The 19,356-nt window shown below is 33.3% G+C and overlaps 2 protein-coding genes across 2 annotated transcripts; both read right to left on the minus strand.

The window, feature by feature from the left end:
- Positions 1-380: 380 nt before the first annotated feature.
- Positions 381-2,446, minus strand: LOC132308125 (B3 domain-containing transcription factor NGA1-like). The gene has a single exon (XM_059806119.1). It carries the CDS (start codon positions 2,013-2,015, stop codon positions 756-758), a length of 1,260 nt encoding a protein of 419 aa, XP_059662102.1. The 5' UTR covers positions 2,016-2,446; the 3' UTR covers positions 381-755.
- Positions 2,447-14,947: 12,501 nt separating this feature from the next.
- Positions 14,948-16,846, minus strand: LOC132309884 (soluble inorganic pyrophosphatase 1-like). The gene is made up of 8 exons (XM_059808144.1): positions 16,645-16,846; positions 16,470-16,498; positions 16,292-16,357; positions 16,018-16,125; positions 15,836-15,901; positions 15,570-15,690; positions 15,287-15,368; positions 14,948-15,190 (listed from the first exon to the last, which is right to left on the minus strand). Exons 1-8 carry the CDS (start codon positions 16,844-16,846, stop codon positions 15,148-15,150), a joined length of 717 nt encoding a protein of 238 aa, XP_059664127.1. The 3' UTR covers positions 14,948-15,147.
- Positions 16,847-19,356: the final 2,510 nt, after the last annotated feature.

Here is a 19,356-nt window from a genome sequence, read left to right on the forward strand (position 1 = left end):
AATAAAAAAATAAAAAATAATAATAATAATAATAATAATAATAATAATAAATAGAGTGTTAAAGAAGATAGGTATCAAGAATTGATGAAAAATGAAGAAAAAATAGTAAGATAGATGCTACCTTTTAAAAGCTCTGCAGGGATTCTGCTGCAATACCTGCGGGGCGTGCCCAACGAAGCAGCGACAAGAACAACAACCTACCAAAGGTAATAACAACACCACAACACTTCAATTCCTGTTAGTGGCTACCACACTGTACTTATCAGAACTAGTCAGGAAAGGTGGTTAGCCACAATTGTCACAGTACTAGAGAGAGAAACTTTTTACTCCACTAGTTTGGTCATTAGAACCAAAGTATTCAATAAAAATTTTAAAACGTGTTGCTCATCATCTATATATCCACTATATAGACTAAATGTTGAAAGGAATTAAACCATACCATGGATACATGATTGATCATCGATCTATATGTCATCATCATCATCATCATCATCATCAAGATTATATATATTATATATATATATATAACTATTATTACTATACACAAATCAAGTTAAAGATTGGAAAAGCCCCCTCTAAATCTTAACCATCTTGAACCAACTTATGTACTCTCCAAATTAAATTTCAACATCTCAATGTGGCCGGGTCTTCTTCCATATCCTCCCTGATGCTCTTTATGAGCTTTGTGCCCCCATTTTGTTCCTTCTCTTTCTCTATCTTCATCTCAATAATACCCATAAATTTAATGTTTCTTATCAGATGTCCAAATCCAAAGACATGGAGGACTTGCCTTTGTTGAGCAATTCAGTTGACGGCATCGTGGTTGTGGTCGGCACAGGAGTGCCATTGTAGAGCCTCAATTGGTGAGGATGCTGTGTTGCCATGGTAGGATATTGAGGTATGGTGGTGGTGGTGGCGGAGGACAATATGTCACACTCGTCCGAATCCGATATGGGACACTCCATGTTCACACCAAACAACCTCAGTCTCTTAGCTGCAGCTTTTCCATGGACCACCGGCACCGAATCGAACACCACAGGCTCACCGCCACCACCCCCTTGCAGCATTCCAGCCTGTTGTGGGGCCGCCGCTGCCGACCTGAGATAAATGACCGAACCCGTATTGGGATTCACCATGCTATTGTAACCATAACTGTTATCACCACCATAACCATATCTACACATTTGATGATTGTTATATGGGTGTTGAAAACGTGGGTATTCCCATGGTGGTGTTGATGGAACTGCTCGTGATTGCAACGATAGAGGATTGTGAATGGAATTGTAGGAGAAGAACTGGTGCGGAAATGACATATTGGGGAATGAACGGGGCATCTCCGGCGCATCGGGGCGGCGCCTCCAGTCGATGTAGAGGCGGTCTTTGCCGGAGTCGCCGATCCCACGATGGAACGAGACGATGTCTCCCGCGTCCAGCTTCTTCTCCTTCACAAACCGGCTCCACCCCTTGGTCATCACGTAGCTCTGGCTGCTGTTCCAGTACGAGTACCGGAACCGCCACGGCTTGCCGTTCCGATCCTCGAAATTCAAGAGGAGTCCCTTCTCGTTGGTTGATGAATCGAGTGGGAAATACTTTTCAGCGTGCTGTTTAGGGATGACCAGACGGTTGAGCTTGCCCACATCGCTGGGGGTCACGACCTTGTCGAACATGTGTTCTCTCTCCGCCGCAGCCACGCCGCCGCGGACACTGTCATCGTTAACACTGTCTGCATCATTACTGGTAACATCCTTGTTACGGATTGATTCTTCAATGAGTTCGAGATTTGGAGATGTGGTGGTGGTGTTGTAGCATCTGAGACTTGTCTCTTCTTGGGGATGATGATGCTCATACTTGTTGTTAAACCAGGTCTGTTGGTGTTGGTTTTGGTTTTGGTTTTGGTAGGTGAGAGGATGGAGAGTTTTGTGATGTGATGAAGAGGAAGAAGAGGAGTGAGAAAATGGAAGCTTACCTCTACTACTCATCTGCTCTTCTTCATAATACCCTTGTCTGTTCGCCATCAATTTCACCTCCTATATATGGATCTATGATGAAGATGATATATGACTAAAAAACAATTATCAAAGTGGGTATTGGGGGGTTATCCAAAGACTAATTTGTGTTACTTTTTTTTTTTTCTCTCTTTTTTTGGATTTCTAATCTACTAGGGTTAGAAATATTCCTCCAAAATTTTCAGAGACCAAGAAGAAACAAGAAGAGAGCACTAATCACAATGATGGTCGGTGCTTTCTTCTTTGACCAAGAAGACTCAAACTCGAAAGTACTGAACACCCCATGGACGATTCAAAGAGTGCCCAGTTATTCTTCTTCCTCTTCTTGTGGTTGTTGACCTTGGAGAGGGGGTAGAGAGAGAGAGAGATTATATGTGGTAATTGTCTTAGTGGGTGCCTCTCCTCACTGGAAGCTTCTCAAGTTAGGCAATTTTGCTTGAATAAATTCCAACTTCTAGAGAGAGAGAGAGAGAGACTTTATAGGTAGGGAAGGAGGGGGTGTGGGGGACCCATGAATGATCTGGTTGGGCTCATGTGAGCTTGTCCTTGTCATCGTCCTGGACCTGGACGGTATATATATATATATATATATATATATATAAGACCCAAAAGGCCAGCTGTTTTTGAGAATATGAGCTTCTAATTCTAATTCTATATTTGGGCAACTTGGATGTAGAATATTATCATAATTATATATGCCCATTAGTTTCTAAATTTCAACATTAATTAAAGTACCATATGCTTATAAATTAGAGAATGAGTTCATATAATATGCATACAATACATGTAATTTCTTGAACTAGATATAGAGTATTTGTCTTGCTGTCACATAATTAGTACGGACCACTTTAGTATATGGGTTGGAAATTCAGGTGATCTAGTGACCACCGCACATAATTGGTCCATCCAATAAGATTATTGCTATGCATGCGTCCAAAGTATATATATAAGCACTTTATATCTTTTCTTTTATTCATTATTTGATGCATGTTTTTAAAAAAAAATAATTGAAGAGACAATTCTCTTATTGAATAAGATTGATAAAGTGTTACAAGGAAAAAGAAAAAGCAAATATATTTGAAATGATTCATGTGATTCGTAGAGGCTTGATTTTTTTTGGCTGGAGTCTATCTTATTGGTAATCTAGGACCACTTGGACAGTTTTCAGGCCATGTTGATGTTGTGATGGCCCATTCGATGGAAAAGTTTACAGGGTAGAGGTGGCCAAGTTTGACACTGCAATTCTTCTAGTTGGAAAGCATGCCCACATATATATGTAATGAATCCTCATATTGTAGCATTATACACACACACACACACACAAACACACACACATACATATTATGTATCATTGACAAGTATTAAGTCAGGTTTCACTTGATCTCTACGGATGAAATATCCATCACTTTTATATTTACTTTCATAATTGTTATGAAGTGACAATTATTTCTGCTTGTCTATATTTTGCATCTCACTTTAAATTTGCTTTTGTGTATACACACACACACACACATTACACATACCCACATGCGTCAATGTTGACACCCGACATGTGCCTCATAGGAGTATAATTAGTTCAAACATGCCCTTGTCCATCTAGTGATCATATAAACCACTATTGTCATTCTATGAGATGGCCCCATGTACAAAGACGAGCCAAATTTGGTAGACTAATATAATATAAAATCATGTCTTAAAAATTGATTGAAATAATTGAAAATTTAGAAGTCTGATGATGTGTGTGCGTGAACCAAAAGACAAGTCTTTGATTATAACCAGTCATTAAAATGACTCCCAGATTTACTTGAATGTTGACTAATTAAACAAACTACCACTTGTCCTAAAATGCTAACTTGTGATGCGGTATGCTTTTCGGCTACAGAAAAATATATGTGCCAAAATTTCTACACATTATATCATAGCCCATGTTTGGTTCGTAGATTCTGCGAACCATCATCACCTACCATTATTGTCAATTTTGGAATTGGTTATCCTATAGTCTAATTCATTTAATTTTTTCGACAATATGAATATGTGAGATATATATTTTATAATTGACTGATTAAGCTGTATTTTTAAATTCAAAATTTAATATCGAGATCGGCTGCGGAATTGAAGAGATATTCATGTTTGATAGATTGAGGTATACGAAAAGAGTATGAATAACATTTTCGGAAGTGGAGTTAGAAGATTATGACACTTTCATACATCGTATGTTTATGAAAATTTTTAAAACAGAAATTTTTCTAAGTGTTTAATCTTTCTGTTCAAGTCTGGCCAATTTGAACCGTTTCATGCAGTGGAACCAGTTTAAGATACATACTTTGAATTCCTTAATTCACTGGCCAATTTGAACCGGTTCAAGGATTGGTTCAAGCTCTTTTGCAGTTTTAGGTAACTTAGTTTCCCATTTTGTTTAAACTTCCTAATTGATATAGATTTTTTTTAAAAAAGACTTAACTCTTTTTTAAGCATACCTAGATTTTTGATAGATTTTTGAAAGTCTATTTAAACATATTTTCACATCTATGTTTTGTGTGTCTTTTTGCATTAAAATTTATTTTTTTAAAGTCTTTGAAAGATATTTTGCAAAAAATCAAATGTGATTTTTTTATTTTTATTTTGAACACATATAAGAGTGTTGTTCCTTCTATAGAGATTAAGAGTAAGTCTGAAGTCAAGAGCTATTGGACGAGACGTCGCGAAGTCAAAGATTGTTAGCGATTGGTTTTTTTGGTAGAACGATTGGTTTTTTTTGGGTAGAACGATAGGTTATGAGCCTGAGTTAAAGTCTATTGTATTTTGTTTTAAATATAATGGATCGCTCTAGATTACACAGTACACGAGATTTTTTTCACACCAATTGGTCTATTCTGCCAATTAGGTTTTCTAACTAAAAGTTCTGGTGTCATCTCGCAAACTTTATTTGTTTTACCTGCACTTTATATTGCATATGATTGTTCAATTATTTACTAATTAAAGAAAAACTAATTGAATAAATAGATATATGATTAAATTATCTCTAGATAAAAATTTAAACTTTCTACAACATATTTCGTTACATCTTCTCTAGATAAAAATCTAAATTTTCCACAACTTATTTCACTTCGTTCAACGGTCTTAAATCATCTCATAATTCAGTACCAACTAATATTTGAAATTGCCAAGGATTAAATTTTAGTATATGGTTAGGAGGTTAGGGTAGTATTGGGCCCACAGGAAAATGGGTGGAGCTATACGTACCCTACTATACTGCAAAGGCTATACGGCAATCACCTATATATCCATATATCAGAGGGGGTTTAGATAAAAGGCAACCCTAGCTCAAAAGGACAGCGTCACAAAGTGCATGTCTTTCCTAGATACCATTAACACACCATGGCCTGACACTGTTCCATTGAAATAATTATCAACTTCTTGTGGAAAGAAAATGGTGATCCATGCTGGTAAAATTTAAAGGTAGAGCTATGTACTATTTTTTTACTGTTCGAATAACTGTGGAGGTTGGACTTTCCTCCACTGTCACGTTACTTTCACATTTTCTGAATTCATGGTGATTGTTATTTTTACAAATTATATACAAAAAATAATACGTAGTATTTAAATAAACTTTGTAATCATGGTATCTGTCAAATAAATTTTGTTGTTTACTAATTAATTTAGTTATATAAAAGGGTAAACTCACTGCACTGAGACTCTTATTATTAGAGCATTTGAGAAGGATTAGATTTATGTAACTCTACCTTTCGCATGTGAAGAGATTATTTTCTTATTTAATTAATTTGGATATATCAGACGAGTTCCAGATACCCATTATAAAGTCCTCAGGTGTGAGGCTGATTCACAAACTCTAAAAAATAATAATAATAATAATAATAATAATAATAATAATATCCAGTACAAAAAACTATTGTGGGTCATTTTGTTTTGGTAGGTAGTAGGTACGTCATGAGTTTAAAAATGGAAGTATAATATAATGAAGTTCACGAGCCTACTCTCAAGTGCTAACAAAACCACTAACAGCTGTAGAAGAAATTAAGAATGAAGGTAACACAAGACAACGGAAACTAAAATAATATGCTTGTATCTGTTGCCAAACGCACCAAAAGGGAAGAACGTTGTAGGTCAATCTCAGCTTATCACAGTAGATAAATTTAGTATATTAAAAGAATATTTCCATTAAATTTTAATTTTGTTAGATGAAATCAAATGATAAGAAAAGTTCATCGAATTGTGTTTAATTTTATATGTAATTAGTAATTACAAAGAGCTCAGTATCTTGATTTGGATGGAGACTTGCCAAGTTAATTTCTGAACCGATCGATATATGAAATAAGTAACATGGCTCGGATTCAATGCTCTACCTATATATATATATGTCTCTTGATTCGTCCAATCATATCAGGTTAAACTTAATTTGGGATTCATTTCAGGTCATTTGAAGTAGAAAAATGATAAATATTTTTAATGAACACATATTGAAATGTGAGCCATATATAATTGGTTTAAAGTAGAGTTAACAAGGGGAGTGATTTATTGAGAATTTACTCCTCATGTGCTAGCTTCCACTTGTTATCTGATGAACATTTTTGTCCACAAAAACAAATGCCATATTTGCATAATCTGAGATCAATTATATATATATGTGTGTGTGTGTGTTGAGGTCGAAATTTGAAATATTAAGAACTAGTTATGGTATACTGATTACCCTAGCTAGAAGGAAGCAGCAGTAGCCAGTAGGTGGAACTGGGAAATTCTGATATTTCCAGATGAAGTCGGTTAAAAGGGATGAGAGGAGATCGAGATATATAGATATAGATATATTTTATTACTGGTATATATAGAATGTATTTATGATGGCATGTGTTCAATCATTTTCTCAGGACGGAGGAGAGGAGAATAGGGCGGGTTGATGAAATTGACAACCTGGAGGGAGCATCTGTTTTGTAGTAGGGATGGTGGGGGCTATTGATAGCCACCCAATTGATGAACCTTACCTACTCAGGTTCCATGATTAGCCACTCCCTCTCCTTTTGCATGATTTACATGTGAGACTACTATTCCCTTAAGGTGCGCTTGACTTTTAACCCTAATTTCTTAATTAAATTAATAAATTTATAATAGTAGATTTATTTTGATAATTGCTCATTGCATGTAAGATAACGGGGTGACTATATGTGTTAATGGTGAATTTTAGAGTGTTTTAAGAGATCTGACATTATAATTGTCAACCAAAAAATATTAAAACTAAGTTCAAACCTACACAAAGCCATGTGCTTAAATTAGATTGGATTGCGACTCACACTTGTTACAATTTAATATGTATTAATTATTTGATCCAATTAAGATTAAGGGCCTGAATTCAAGTGAGTGAACCCTCATAATTTAAGACATTAAATAGCAAGATCATGAGTCAATTAAATGATTGGAACTTAACAGCTGCTTAAAAGATTAATTTTGAAAAACAAATATAGCATGAATTGGATAAATAAATACAAAAAGAAACAATGAACCAATAAATGGCTAATGTACAAACAAGTTGGTGGCATGAGTTGGGCCTTCTGACTAGGCACAAAATTCTCCCCTCTTCCCTAATTGGATGCTCCTTTCTTCTCCTTCAACATGCTTGTTTGATTGAATTTTCCCTTCTTCTTTTGTTTTCGGATATTTGATTCTCTATATTCTGATAATAATTTTTGTTGTTAGATTTGTTAAAAATGTTGGAACGTGTTTTAAATATATGGTTATTTTTATAAAGAATGTTAAAATATTCTTTAAATATATTTGTTCCTTACTCTCTAAATTTTTGTGCCAGACAAAAGAACAAGTCTGAGAAAGAAGAGTGAAACCTTTGGTGGAGAGGGAGAGAATTTCGACGAAGGTCCGATTAGGTTTCCGGTGAGACAATTCTGGTGAGATACCGGCGAGGAACTGGGAAGGTTCTAACCATTCCGTATGGATTCAGTGGTGATTCTGGGCCTCTGGCGATCAGAATTGAAACTCTGACCAACTTTTCGATAACAAAATTATAGGATTCAATTTATAAATTCCACGTTGGTAAAGTTTCCAACTTATGCACTCGATATATATATATATATATATATATATATATATATATATATATATATATATATTGAAATACTTGTTTAGAACAAGTCTAAGAAATAAGAGTGAAACCTTTGGTGGAGGAGTGGAAATTCCGATGGAATTTCGATGAACTTGAGAACAAGTCTGAGAAAGAAGAGTGAAACCTTTGGCGGAGAGGGTGAGAATTTCGACGAAGGTCCAATGAGGTTTCCGGCGAGACAATTCCTGATTCCAGTGAGGTACCGATAAGATTTTAACTCCAGCGAGGCTCTGGGAAGGTTCTAACCATATATTCCGTACGGATTCGATGATGATTCTGGGCCTCTGGCGATTAGAATTAAAATTCTGACCAACTTTTTGGTAACAAAATTATGGGATTCGATTTATAAATTCCACGTTGGTAAAGTTTCCTCCTTATGCACTCGATACACGCACACACATATTGAAATACTTGTTTGGAATATAATTTTCCTAAATTATATTTTATTTTGGACAGATAATTGAAGGGAGCTGAATACACGGATTCATAAATGTTTGAAATTATATTTAAATTTAAATAGTCAAGGGGGAATGAAAAACAATTATATATATATATATATATATATATACTACTTAACGCAAATTTTATTCAATTAACATTTTAAAAATTAAAATAACCTAAAAAAAAACATTTTGAGTGTAATGGAAATAAATTATTATGGTAATTTTTTTTTTTTTTTTTTTTCATGATATGCATCTAAAAAAAATAAAAATAAAAATAAAAATAATTCGAAAGAGAAAATAAGAAAAAAAGCGTTTATTTATTTATTTATTTTTAACATGAGCACGAAGAAATTTATATAGTAGCTACTTTCCTCTTGGTTGCCAAATTAATGGACCTTCCCTGTGATTTCATAAAATGTTTGACATTGAATTGGTCTGTCAATGATTTAGCAAACATTCAAACTACATAATCCACAAGATGGAAAATTTTGAACTCATAGAGTCACAAGTATTTAGATTTTTATTCTCATGTGAAATTGACATGTGCTCTCTCATTAATTTTTAATACTTGTACTGCGGTTTCTTTCCACCATAATACATCATGAATCAATAATAAAAAAACTTACCATTTTGATTAATTCCAACTTTTTGTGTTGTATTCATGCAACTGTCTCTCTCCATGTACACGTACACTTGCATTATGTGTAGAGAGTGAGACAATTAATTAGTGCCAAGTTAACACGTCACTAGTCGCGATTGGCCACTTTCCCACTTGGAGTAATCAAAAAGATAAGTAGTAATCAAAAGATAATTACTACATTTTGTAATAGTAACAGACAACATTGAACTTGGAAATAATTAAATAATCCGGAAAGTCCATTTCCTAAGCCTCGAAGCACATGTTAATTTATTAATTATTATTATTATAATTAATAATGTAAAAAGCAATTAGTCATACTTAAGCAATGACTTTCGTCATCTCTCCAAATTAGAGTGACGTCTTTGTATTGAACTAATCAACTTAAACCCACATGTTTTGACTAACCAAATATTTCATATTATGATTCCTCTTACTTCGAGGAATACAAAGACAAGACTGGCTAATATCACAAGTATTAATAGTTATATTATGGCGACCGCTGCATCTTATTCATTCGATGAAGTGAGACTTAAATCACCACCGTCGATCTCTAACATGATTAGCTTACAATTATCAACATCTCAAATGCACAACACCCCACTCGTCTCGAACCATCAATCCCTTACTGTCTTAGTTTTGAAGTGATTTCAATAATAGTGTTATCCAAAGCCTCTGTTTGTCTCATTTATTGGAGAAAATTAAATAATAATAAATAAATAAACCCTCTTTTGTCACTAAGCATTTCATTAATTAAAGATATAATCCAAAAATTAAGGTGTTTGGTCAGAACTACATTTGAGTTTTCTTTTGAGTTGTGGGACTGCATTTGTTGCCTGTCGGGTCTCAAGCTTTTTTATCCTTCAATTTTTTCTTTTTGATGAGTTTCTTTCAAATGTGTTTTTTTTTTTTTTAAAGAAAAAAATTGTATATTATAAAATTATTTCTTGTAATGGTAATCAACATTTTTTCTTACTTAAAAATAAAAAAACAAAAACAAAAAACAAAAAACAAAAAACAATCAAAAGCCTCTTTTGTCTTTTTCAATTAAATATAAAAAGAGTGGCTTTGCCATGTGTAGATAATTAATGCTGTAACTCTTTTTAGATATGGATACCAAAGTTAAACAAAATGCGGTATTCGAATTACAATTTCATATAGGAAAAAAAATATATATATTACAATTTCATATCATAAAAAAGTTATTTCATAAATTCATTTGCTTAAAGAAGAAACAGGTCATGTATATACATATATATAAAAACTAATCATAAAATCCACGCTTATACGGGCAAAGAACCAAAATTGAGATTATTGAGAAATTGAAAGTTAAATCATTTGATTGATTTATTAGACTACAACAGAAATAAAAAAATAAATTAAAAAATTAGAAATTAGCTCGAATACTCCACCTGTCACAAGCCTGGTCATCAATGTTAAAGTTACCCTCCAATCTGTTGCCCCTAATAAAATTAAACGTTATCCATGAATGATTCTAAAAATAGTCCACAATATAAGGCTGCAAAATCCCTTTATTTAATATTTTTTCAATATATATATATATATATATATATATATATCATCCAACACTAAAAAAATGTATCATGAAGGAAAGGAGAGCGTCCTTATTGGGCCTCATTTGGTCTGGGCTTTAAGGGTTGTTTTTTTTATTTAGGGTTCTTGTGTGGCTAAGAGCTTACCATTTTTGGAAAAAAGGAAAAAATGTTGCTCAAGTAATTAATCAAGTAAAGGAAGTCATGCAAAATAAATAAAAGTCAATAAATATTAATATCTGAAGCAAATGCCTTGATAGTCCATTGAATTAGTGCCTCCCGTAAATTTTGAAGTGTCAGATTTTGACTCTTTATATCTATTAATTTAATTTCTAAGACTCTTTACATTTATTAATTTAATTTCTAAGAGTATCACCAACAGTTGTGTATATATCAGATTTATACAAAAAATTTAGATTTTTTATTTTTAGCTCCTTCACGTAATTTTTACAAACCTACTTAATATAAGATTAATTCGTCAATGGAATGAAAAATATAGATGAGAAAGGAAATATGTAACTGTGTAAAAAGATTGTGTAAAATACATAACAATTTTACACACATTGGTGACGTGATAGTGTATTTTATCAAACTGTTGAAAATAAATAAAAAAATAAAAAAAATTAACAAATCATATGTGGCAGTGTATATTTTATTAAAAAAAAAAAAAAAAAAATTAACAAACTGTTGAAAATACTCTAACTTGTATGTATATATGAAACCAAGTTAGTTCACAAATTACAATAGTCTGTCCCAATGGAACAAGAAGTTGAGGAGAGACAAGTCACATGTCCGTAATGAAATTTTTCTTGAAAAACTGACATTAAAAATGAAATTGATGTAAGCTCATTTTGTATCCAACAGTTAGCATCAATCAAAGAATATGAAGGAGTATAAAGTGGGCGGTGAGGGATGGGCTATTATGTCTCATCTGTTACAATTACTGATGGACCCCTTACTATGCATACCCTCATCAACTGTGTTTCATTTCATCTCTTTCGTCTAAGATTTACTGGTACAATATCGCATCCTCTATTTTGTTTCACTTGCTTTTTGTCACTTTCGGGTCGTGGTTTCGTAATCGGACCGTTCAAATGAAATTAATGATTCAATAGTTCTGGACCACATGATTGACGTCTGTATGATTCAATGGTTAAAACTAGAGGGTCGGTAATAGCCGTAGCTATATAGTAGGCTCTTGAGGGCTGTTGTAGTTGTGTCCCTTCCGTTAATTGTCATCACATCTTGGATGATGAGTGTCCTTGGGTGTTTTGGGGTCATGTATTCTGGTGGGTGTCCTTATGTTTTGTCTATGGGTAATGAAATATGCTTGTGGTACATCTGTATTATCATATTTTATTTTTACCTAGCCACAAAAACAAATAAAAAGTTGATTCGGGTTGCACGGTTGATAGAGGCACTCTCTTGAGCCGTATGAGTTTGGGTTCGACAAGGAGGAGGAGAGGAGGAAAGAGAGGAATAGGGTGAGTCGAACCTGGACTCCCACACGATTCAGAAGAGTGTCTTTATCAATTGTACTACTCAACTCACCTCAAAATTAACAAAATAAGTTGATGGATCAAGAGAAGATTATACAATAACACTCCGCTCTTTTGAGAATTTGTGGAGATTACAAATGCTAGACATAAAATGCAAAAAGGTAAAGAAAAGGAAGCTAGGGTTTCAAAAGCATGATCAGCTTCTATGAATGAAATATCTAGTGTGGTACATGGTTAGTCATGCTTGTGACGAAAAGAAATAATTTCAAGACTTTGTTGGTACACAATTGTTGCAATTTGCTTGTAGCCGAATAGGTGCAGGACCACACACACCTTCCAAACTCCATTATAGTGCCAAGAACCCTCTACCCTCCAAGTGGAGGTTATGTTGTTTAACATCACTCTTTCACTGTTATGTGGGGTTGGGGATGGTCTGTATCAGTATTTACTCATGTCCCTATTTTTAATTAATGTTATTATGTTACCATTTATCATTCATGGACGTTGATAAGATCATTTATTTATCAGCACCTTAAAATAACATAGCCATGATCAATTATTCCTCAACTTGACTCATGTCATTCTTGGGCACCCTAATCCTGCTTCAAACTCAGAGTGTGTATGTATGGAGTCAATTTAATTGACAATTGCCAGTCTTATTGATCAACCTACAAGGCATAATAAAAAATACCAACCCAAAAAACCAAGAAAAAAAAAAAAAACGAAAATGACAAACTCAAAATTGCAATCTCATGATCTATATTAATTGCTAACTCTCAGGTACTTAAGAAAATGACACAGTAATAATTTAATAAACTAAAACCCCAACAACAGAACCAGATTAAACTTGGCATGAAATCTAGAGCATTCAAATGTTGGGATGGTCAGTATGGCTTGCAGCATGTGTTATATATAGTCCCTCTTTTATTCCACCTCCTAACTCGATAATCCATAACTCTTTTTGAGTTGGAAATATATAACTCAAAAGGTTAACTCATTATCATTATCATTAGATAGAGTGACCCTTGTCTTTTAGAATTTTCTTTTCACCAATCGATGTGGGACTTGTTCGACTGTAGTAATCCCCCTAGAATGAGGCTCTTTGGTGGATGGAATGTCACCGACTTTTCCGTCGGTTAAAAGATCCTCAAGTCCACATGCGGCAACTTAGGACATGATATCAGCTGCCCAACAATCTCCCCTCGAATGAGACTCTTCGGTGGACAGAATGTCTCTGAACTTCCCGTCAGCTAAGGAATCCTCGAGTCCATATGTGGCAGCTTGGGATATGGCATCAGTTGCCCAACAGTCTCTCCTTGAATGAGGCCCTCTACTGGATAGAATGTCACTGACTTTTTCGTCGGTTAAAAGATCCTCAAGTCCACATGCAACAATTTGGGAATGGTATCAGTTGCCCAACGATCTTCCCCCTTGAACGAGACTCTTCAATGGATAGAATGTCACCGAACTTCCTATCAAATAAGGAATCCTCGAGTCCATTTGCGACAACTTGGGACATGACTCTAATACCAGTTATTGAGTTAGTGGTATCTAACCTTAAAGGTTAACCCATTAGTTGGAGTGACTTTTACCCTTTATAAATTCTATACCCCTCTTCACCAAACAACGTGAGAGTCGTCGGACAACCCAATTATCTCCATTTCTTATTTTTCTCTTCTCCGCAATTCTTTTATGGCTACTCTCTCTCTCTCTCTCAGAATCACAATATCTAAGAAGGTATATTGAATTTTTTTAAAAATTAAAATAAAACATCTTTATATCAAAAAATAGTTGAAGTCCTCAATACAAAGACAAGTTTTCATTTTTTAATTTTAATTTTTTTTAATTTAGTCCAATTAAAGACTTTCTAAGTTGTACTTTACTTCCTAATAAGTACTTTTGGCTTGTTCCAAAATTGTAATAGTATTCATTCACTTGTTTTGTTTTGTATACTTGTATTATTTAGATATATATAATTTTTCTTCAAATTGTATAAGAATTTTATTAAATATGAACATTCATCCAAAATAGTTATAAATGTATTCAATGAAACCATTAACAATCAATATTAAGTTCTTATTATTATTATTTTTTTTGTTTCAATTTTTTTTTTTTCACAAAAAACTTATTATTGTACAAAATTGTCCCCACCTAAACAAATTACCATCACTACACATATTTGAAAATTTGAACAATCTCTCGTCCATGCTTTTGGTCCATTTAGTGACAAACTTTCCTTTATTTTTTTTGTTTGTGGTTGGGCCGTGTTGTTTGCGTACCTGGGCTCATTGATGCTATGTCGTCATACTCTTTTTTGATATCTTTTAATTTGTCATTTTTCTGTTCAATTGTGGGCTTTTTATTTCCCCCTATATATCTGGCCCAGTATCTTGTTTATTTTTACAATTTTTTTATCGAAGAAAATAACTTGGCAGAAAATCATCAAATTAATTTATTAACTCTTATCAAAATATTTATTTATTATAATTTCAAAGGATTGATTTAAGTGAGTAAGTCACTTGATTCTGATACTTGAAGTATTAGATGTAAGATTCGACTATAATATATCCCGTTCGACAAAAAATTTAAAAATATATTTTATATTAAAGTGTCAATGCAACCAGGAAATCAGTCTCTTGATTACATTGGTTTTGGATTAAAAATAGACACAGCTTGGCAATAGTAAGAATTAAAACTTTAATTGAAATCCAAGAACAAAAATATTGAATTAATACAAAGACTTCACTCATTTTCATGTCACGAAATTTCTACCACAGAAGCATATAAAATATTTAAAATTCAGTATAAATAATGAGTTTGCAATCTCTTATTTGCTTAGTATCACCGATGTATCGAATTATTAAGGAACAACCCCCATCGATCTATGTCCTCAACGTGCATAAGATGTACTCAGCATAGAGGTCCCTGCATCAAAATACCAAGAAATTCCTAGATTAAAATTTTAGTTGATAAAACCATTTTATGTTAAGAGATCAAAGGATTATATTAACTACAACATACATGGAGTATTGGATAGCTTCATATGCATTAGTTGAAGGCAAAAAATCATTAACTGCAACCTCTTTGTTCTCATTCTTCTTGTCTGAATCATTCATTAAGGAACTAGTATGACTTACTCCAAAGTTGGTTAGATTTTGAATATTAATATGTTGGGTTCGGTTGCATGGAATCAGAATTCAAAAAAAAAAAAAAAAAAAAAATTCAGTTTAAACTATGAACTAAATTTTATCCAATTTCATGCACATGAACACAAGTAGATACTTTTAAAAGACAAAAGGGATACAGTCTTCGAAGAAACGACGAATCTCCATCAGACGATGAGGAGCAAGTTGTGAGATATCAGTGTAGTGGCGATATTCCGGATCATCAGCACAAACTGCAATGATTTTATCATCCTTCTCTCCCTGAGATTAATAAGCAACAACATCAATTATCATATGCATATCTCCAAATATTACTACTATGTGAACAAATGATTTGCAAATATATATATATATATATATATATATATATAGGTACATGCATTTTAGGACATTAATTAACTTGCACCTGGTCAATCATAGGCATCAGTCCAATGGCCCTAGCTCGAAGAAAACAACCAGGAAGGACCGGTTCCTGTTAATTAAAAAATGTCAATGATGTTTTAGTAGATTCCAGCAGCATTTGATTTTGAAAAAACAAATGTCTCTAAATTATGTGTTTTTATGGTAATTTAGGTGTGACATGGTTACCTGCATGAGGATTAATGCATCCATTGGGTCATTATCTTCACAAAGTGTTCGAGGAATGAAACCATAGTTGTGAGGATAGACCACCGACGAATATAAGATCCGATCAACCTAGAAATTAGCCGAAAACAGTTGTAATTCTCATCAATATCATATGAAATTTAAAAGGAACGTACAGAATACAAGTATGTGATCTCTTGTACTGTGTATTCTTGATTTGCATATACAAGAAATGTCTATAAATGGAGATTTGTTACTACCATGAATTGTTGCATACCTTGATGAGACCGGTTTTTTTGTCGAGTTCATATTTGACTTTACTTCCCTTTGTAATCTCAACAACCTGCACCATAATATTAATTAGTCAATATTGGGATAGCAATTTGTTTGATGCATTGAGCAAGTACTTATTGATTGATGATTGGGGTACAAAATTAAGCAGAATAATTACGTACACAGTTGAAAATTTGGGGAGCTCCGGGACCTGTAAAGATTTAATTCGGCATATTTATTAGTATCAAGCTTCTCATAGTATAATATTAGTATCCTTTCAAATATATATATATATACATATATATATAATGATTAGTAATTGTGTGAAAATGAGAAAATTAGAGAGACATTACATACCTATGTCAAGATCATGCCAAGGATGAGCAGCAACAGATCTCCTTGATAATGTTGAAAGAATCCTCTGATTCAATTTCGGCGCCCGCCTAAATTGTGCTGCGACTGCTGCCGCCGCCGCTGCTTCAGCTTCTTGAGCTTGTGCTGCTGCTGCTACTGCTGCTTCAGCTTCTTGAGCTTCATTCCCGTTTACCTCAGTGCTCATTTTTCTGACCAAATCAAGGAAAATATAATACATGTATACATATATATATATATATATATATATATATATATATATATTACCTGAGCATAGAGTGGGGCACTTAAGACCTGACATTTTACAACTGGAAGTCTAGAAACAACACTTGCAGTAGCTTTTGTTGTCAATGAAATAGTTTCAGATTACACGACTGATCGACTGTCCATACTTCTTCTATCGTATCCAATAAATTCTCAATATGTAGGCAAAATAAATAGCACGTTCTGGGCTGGGCTATCCATAGATTGGGCTTGTAACAGATGGTGTGGGCTACTATGCATATTGTTGCTTTTTGAGAGCATGTTATAGGCTACGGCCTAATTTTTTTTATTTATACTGGGCCCTCTACGCCCTCTTTGGGTTTTTGTTACACATTTTATTCACCAATACATTTACTTAAATTTCTGAAAAGGAATATATATATACACACACACTATGATATTTTGAGATGATGAAAGTGAAAACTAGAGAGGTGAATGGAGCGTGTAAAATTGATTTCAATACATGCAATAGTCTGCTAATTTTCTAGTGTTATTAATACATTGAATTATCAGACAACATAAATTTGTATATAAATATAAATCAAAATGCAAAATACAAACATAAATCTAAAAAGAGGGACAATAATATTAGAACGTACCTAATGAAAGTAAATGAAAAAAAATCCAAAAGGGAACTGTGAGATTAAGATGGTGAAGCTGATGAAAAGAAGTGGGTGCTAGCTAACTCTTCTTAATTGGGGTGGTTTTAGATTATATATATATATATATATATATATATATCTATGTAGGGATGGTGGTCAAATCCCATGAGATGAGGTAGCAACGTGGAGACAGCAGAGCTCAAGTAGTGGGGGCGTGTTAGGCCTTGGATTCAGACTCTTTCAAATTCGTTATATTAGCATATCCATTTATTTCGTATTATATTATTAGACTTGGTCTACATCATACCAATTCATGCCTAATGTCAAGCTGGAATGATTCTGCGTGTCCAAAACGTGTGCCTCCATATATTATACATATATATATAATACACACACACACACACGTGTGTGTCATGTTTATCTTTAACTCAAATGAGTATGGTAATGGTATAGTTAGGTGGGTTGTGTTTTTTTTGCTTGGCAAATGTAAGGGTACACACGGACCAGTTTAGATCGGATTGGAAGTATTTTTAGACCAAATCATTTATAACGGTTCTATTATTTTTGAAACCAGACTGAAGCATAATATCCATGGAACCAAACCAAACCAAACTAAACCACAAAAAATTGATTTGGTTCGGTTCGGTTCGGTTTGTCGGTTTCAATTGATTTTTTTTTTTTTTTTTACTTTAATTTAGAGGGGGCAAAAAAAAAAAAAAAAAAAAAAAAAAAAAAAAAGCAACTAACATTGATATAACATGCAAAAAAATAATAATAAAAAAATTAAAATTAAAATTAAGAAGAAAAAAAGGACAGAAAATTGAGATATATATTTGAAAGGAAAGAAAATTGATTTTTTTTTTTTTTAAGGAATTTAAAGAACAAAAAAACAGAAAGGGGGCACGTGAGAATTTTACTTGATTTAGGTTTAGGATATGATATATATATATATATATATATATATATATATATATATATATATATATATTATATAACATAATAACGGTTTGGTCCAGGCTGCTTTGATCCAGCACAACCCTGAACCAGGACTGAACTGAAAAATTACGGTTCTATAATTTTGGACCCAAGACCAAATCAAATTGCTATACAACTAGCTTAAATCGTCCAATTCAATACGATCCAATCTGATTTTTCGATTTATCGAGTTTTTTGAACACCCTAGCCAACTAAGTTTGAATTTGAGTTAGAGCACCTACAAGCCATGGTTTAATCACATGACTACTTGTAGGGATAATGCTGCCCCAATGCTCAAACTAGTAGACAATTTTGTGTACTCAGATGCCACCAATTGCTTGGCCTAACCCATACCTGGCAATTAGACGGGTCAAATAATTGGAATAAATAAGAAATATTTGAACCCATTTAGATTTCATCCAAATGTAGTGGTCAATGAGGGGGGCTGCTCTGATTTTATTGAAATTACAGATTAGGATAACTCGAATTTTTTTGATTGAATTAGGATCCAAAGAAGAAAAAAGGATCGAATAATCATTCTATGATGAAAATAGAATAACCGTCTATTTTGTGTTGTGTGCATAGCTGGTATACACTGTACAATCAAATATAAAAATCCTTGGGTTCAAATATTTATGGTATGGAATCACAGTCGAAATAGAATCATGATCTAAAGGTATCTATTAACCATAGTTTTAAAAACCTAGACCTATCAATTAATTGATTTGTTCTAATTCATTGATTTAATCCGATATAAAATAAAAAATAAAAAAGAAAAAAAGAAAAAGAAGGGAACATCGTCTTCGCAAACATGAATAGAATTGTTTTTAACAGTTTTTCACAAGAATTTTTTTTT

This window comes from Cornus florida, unplaced genomic scaffold (genome assembly GCF_030987335.1).
Source record: "Cornus florida cultivar Cherokee Brave unplaced genomic scaffold, ASM3098733v1 CherokeeBrave_3.0.0_Hap2_Chr05, whole genome shotgun sequence".
Classification (NCBI taxonomy): Eukaryota; Viridiplantae; Streptophyta; class Magnoliopsida; order Cornales; family Cornaceae; genus Cornus; species Cornus florida.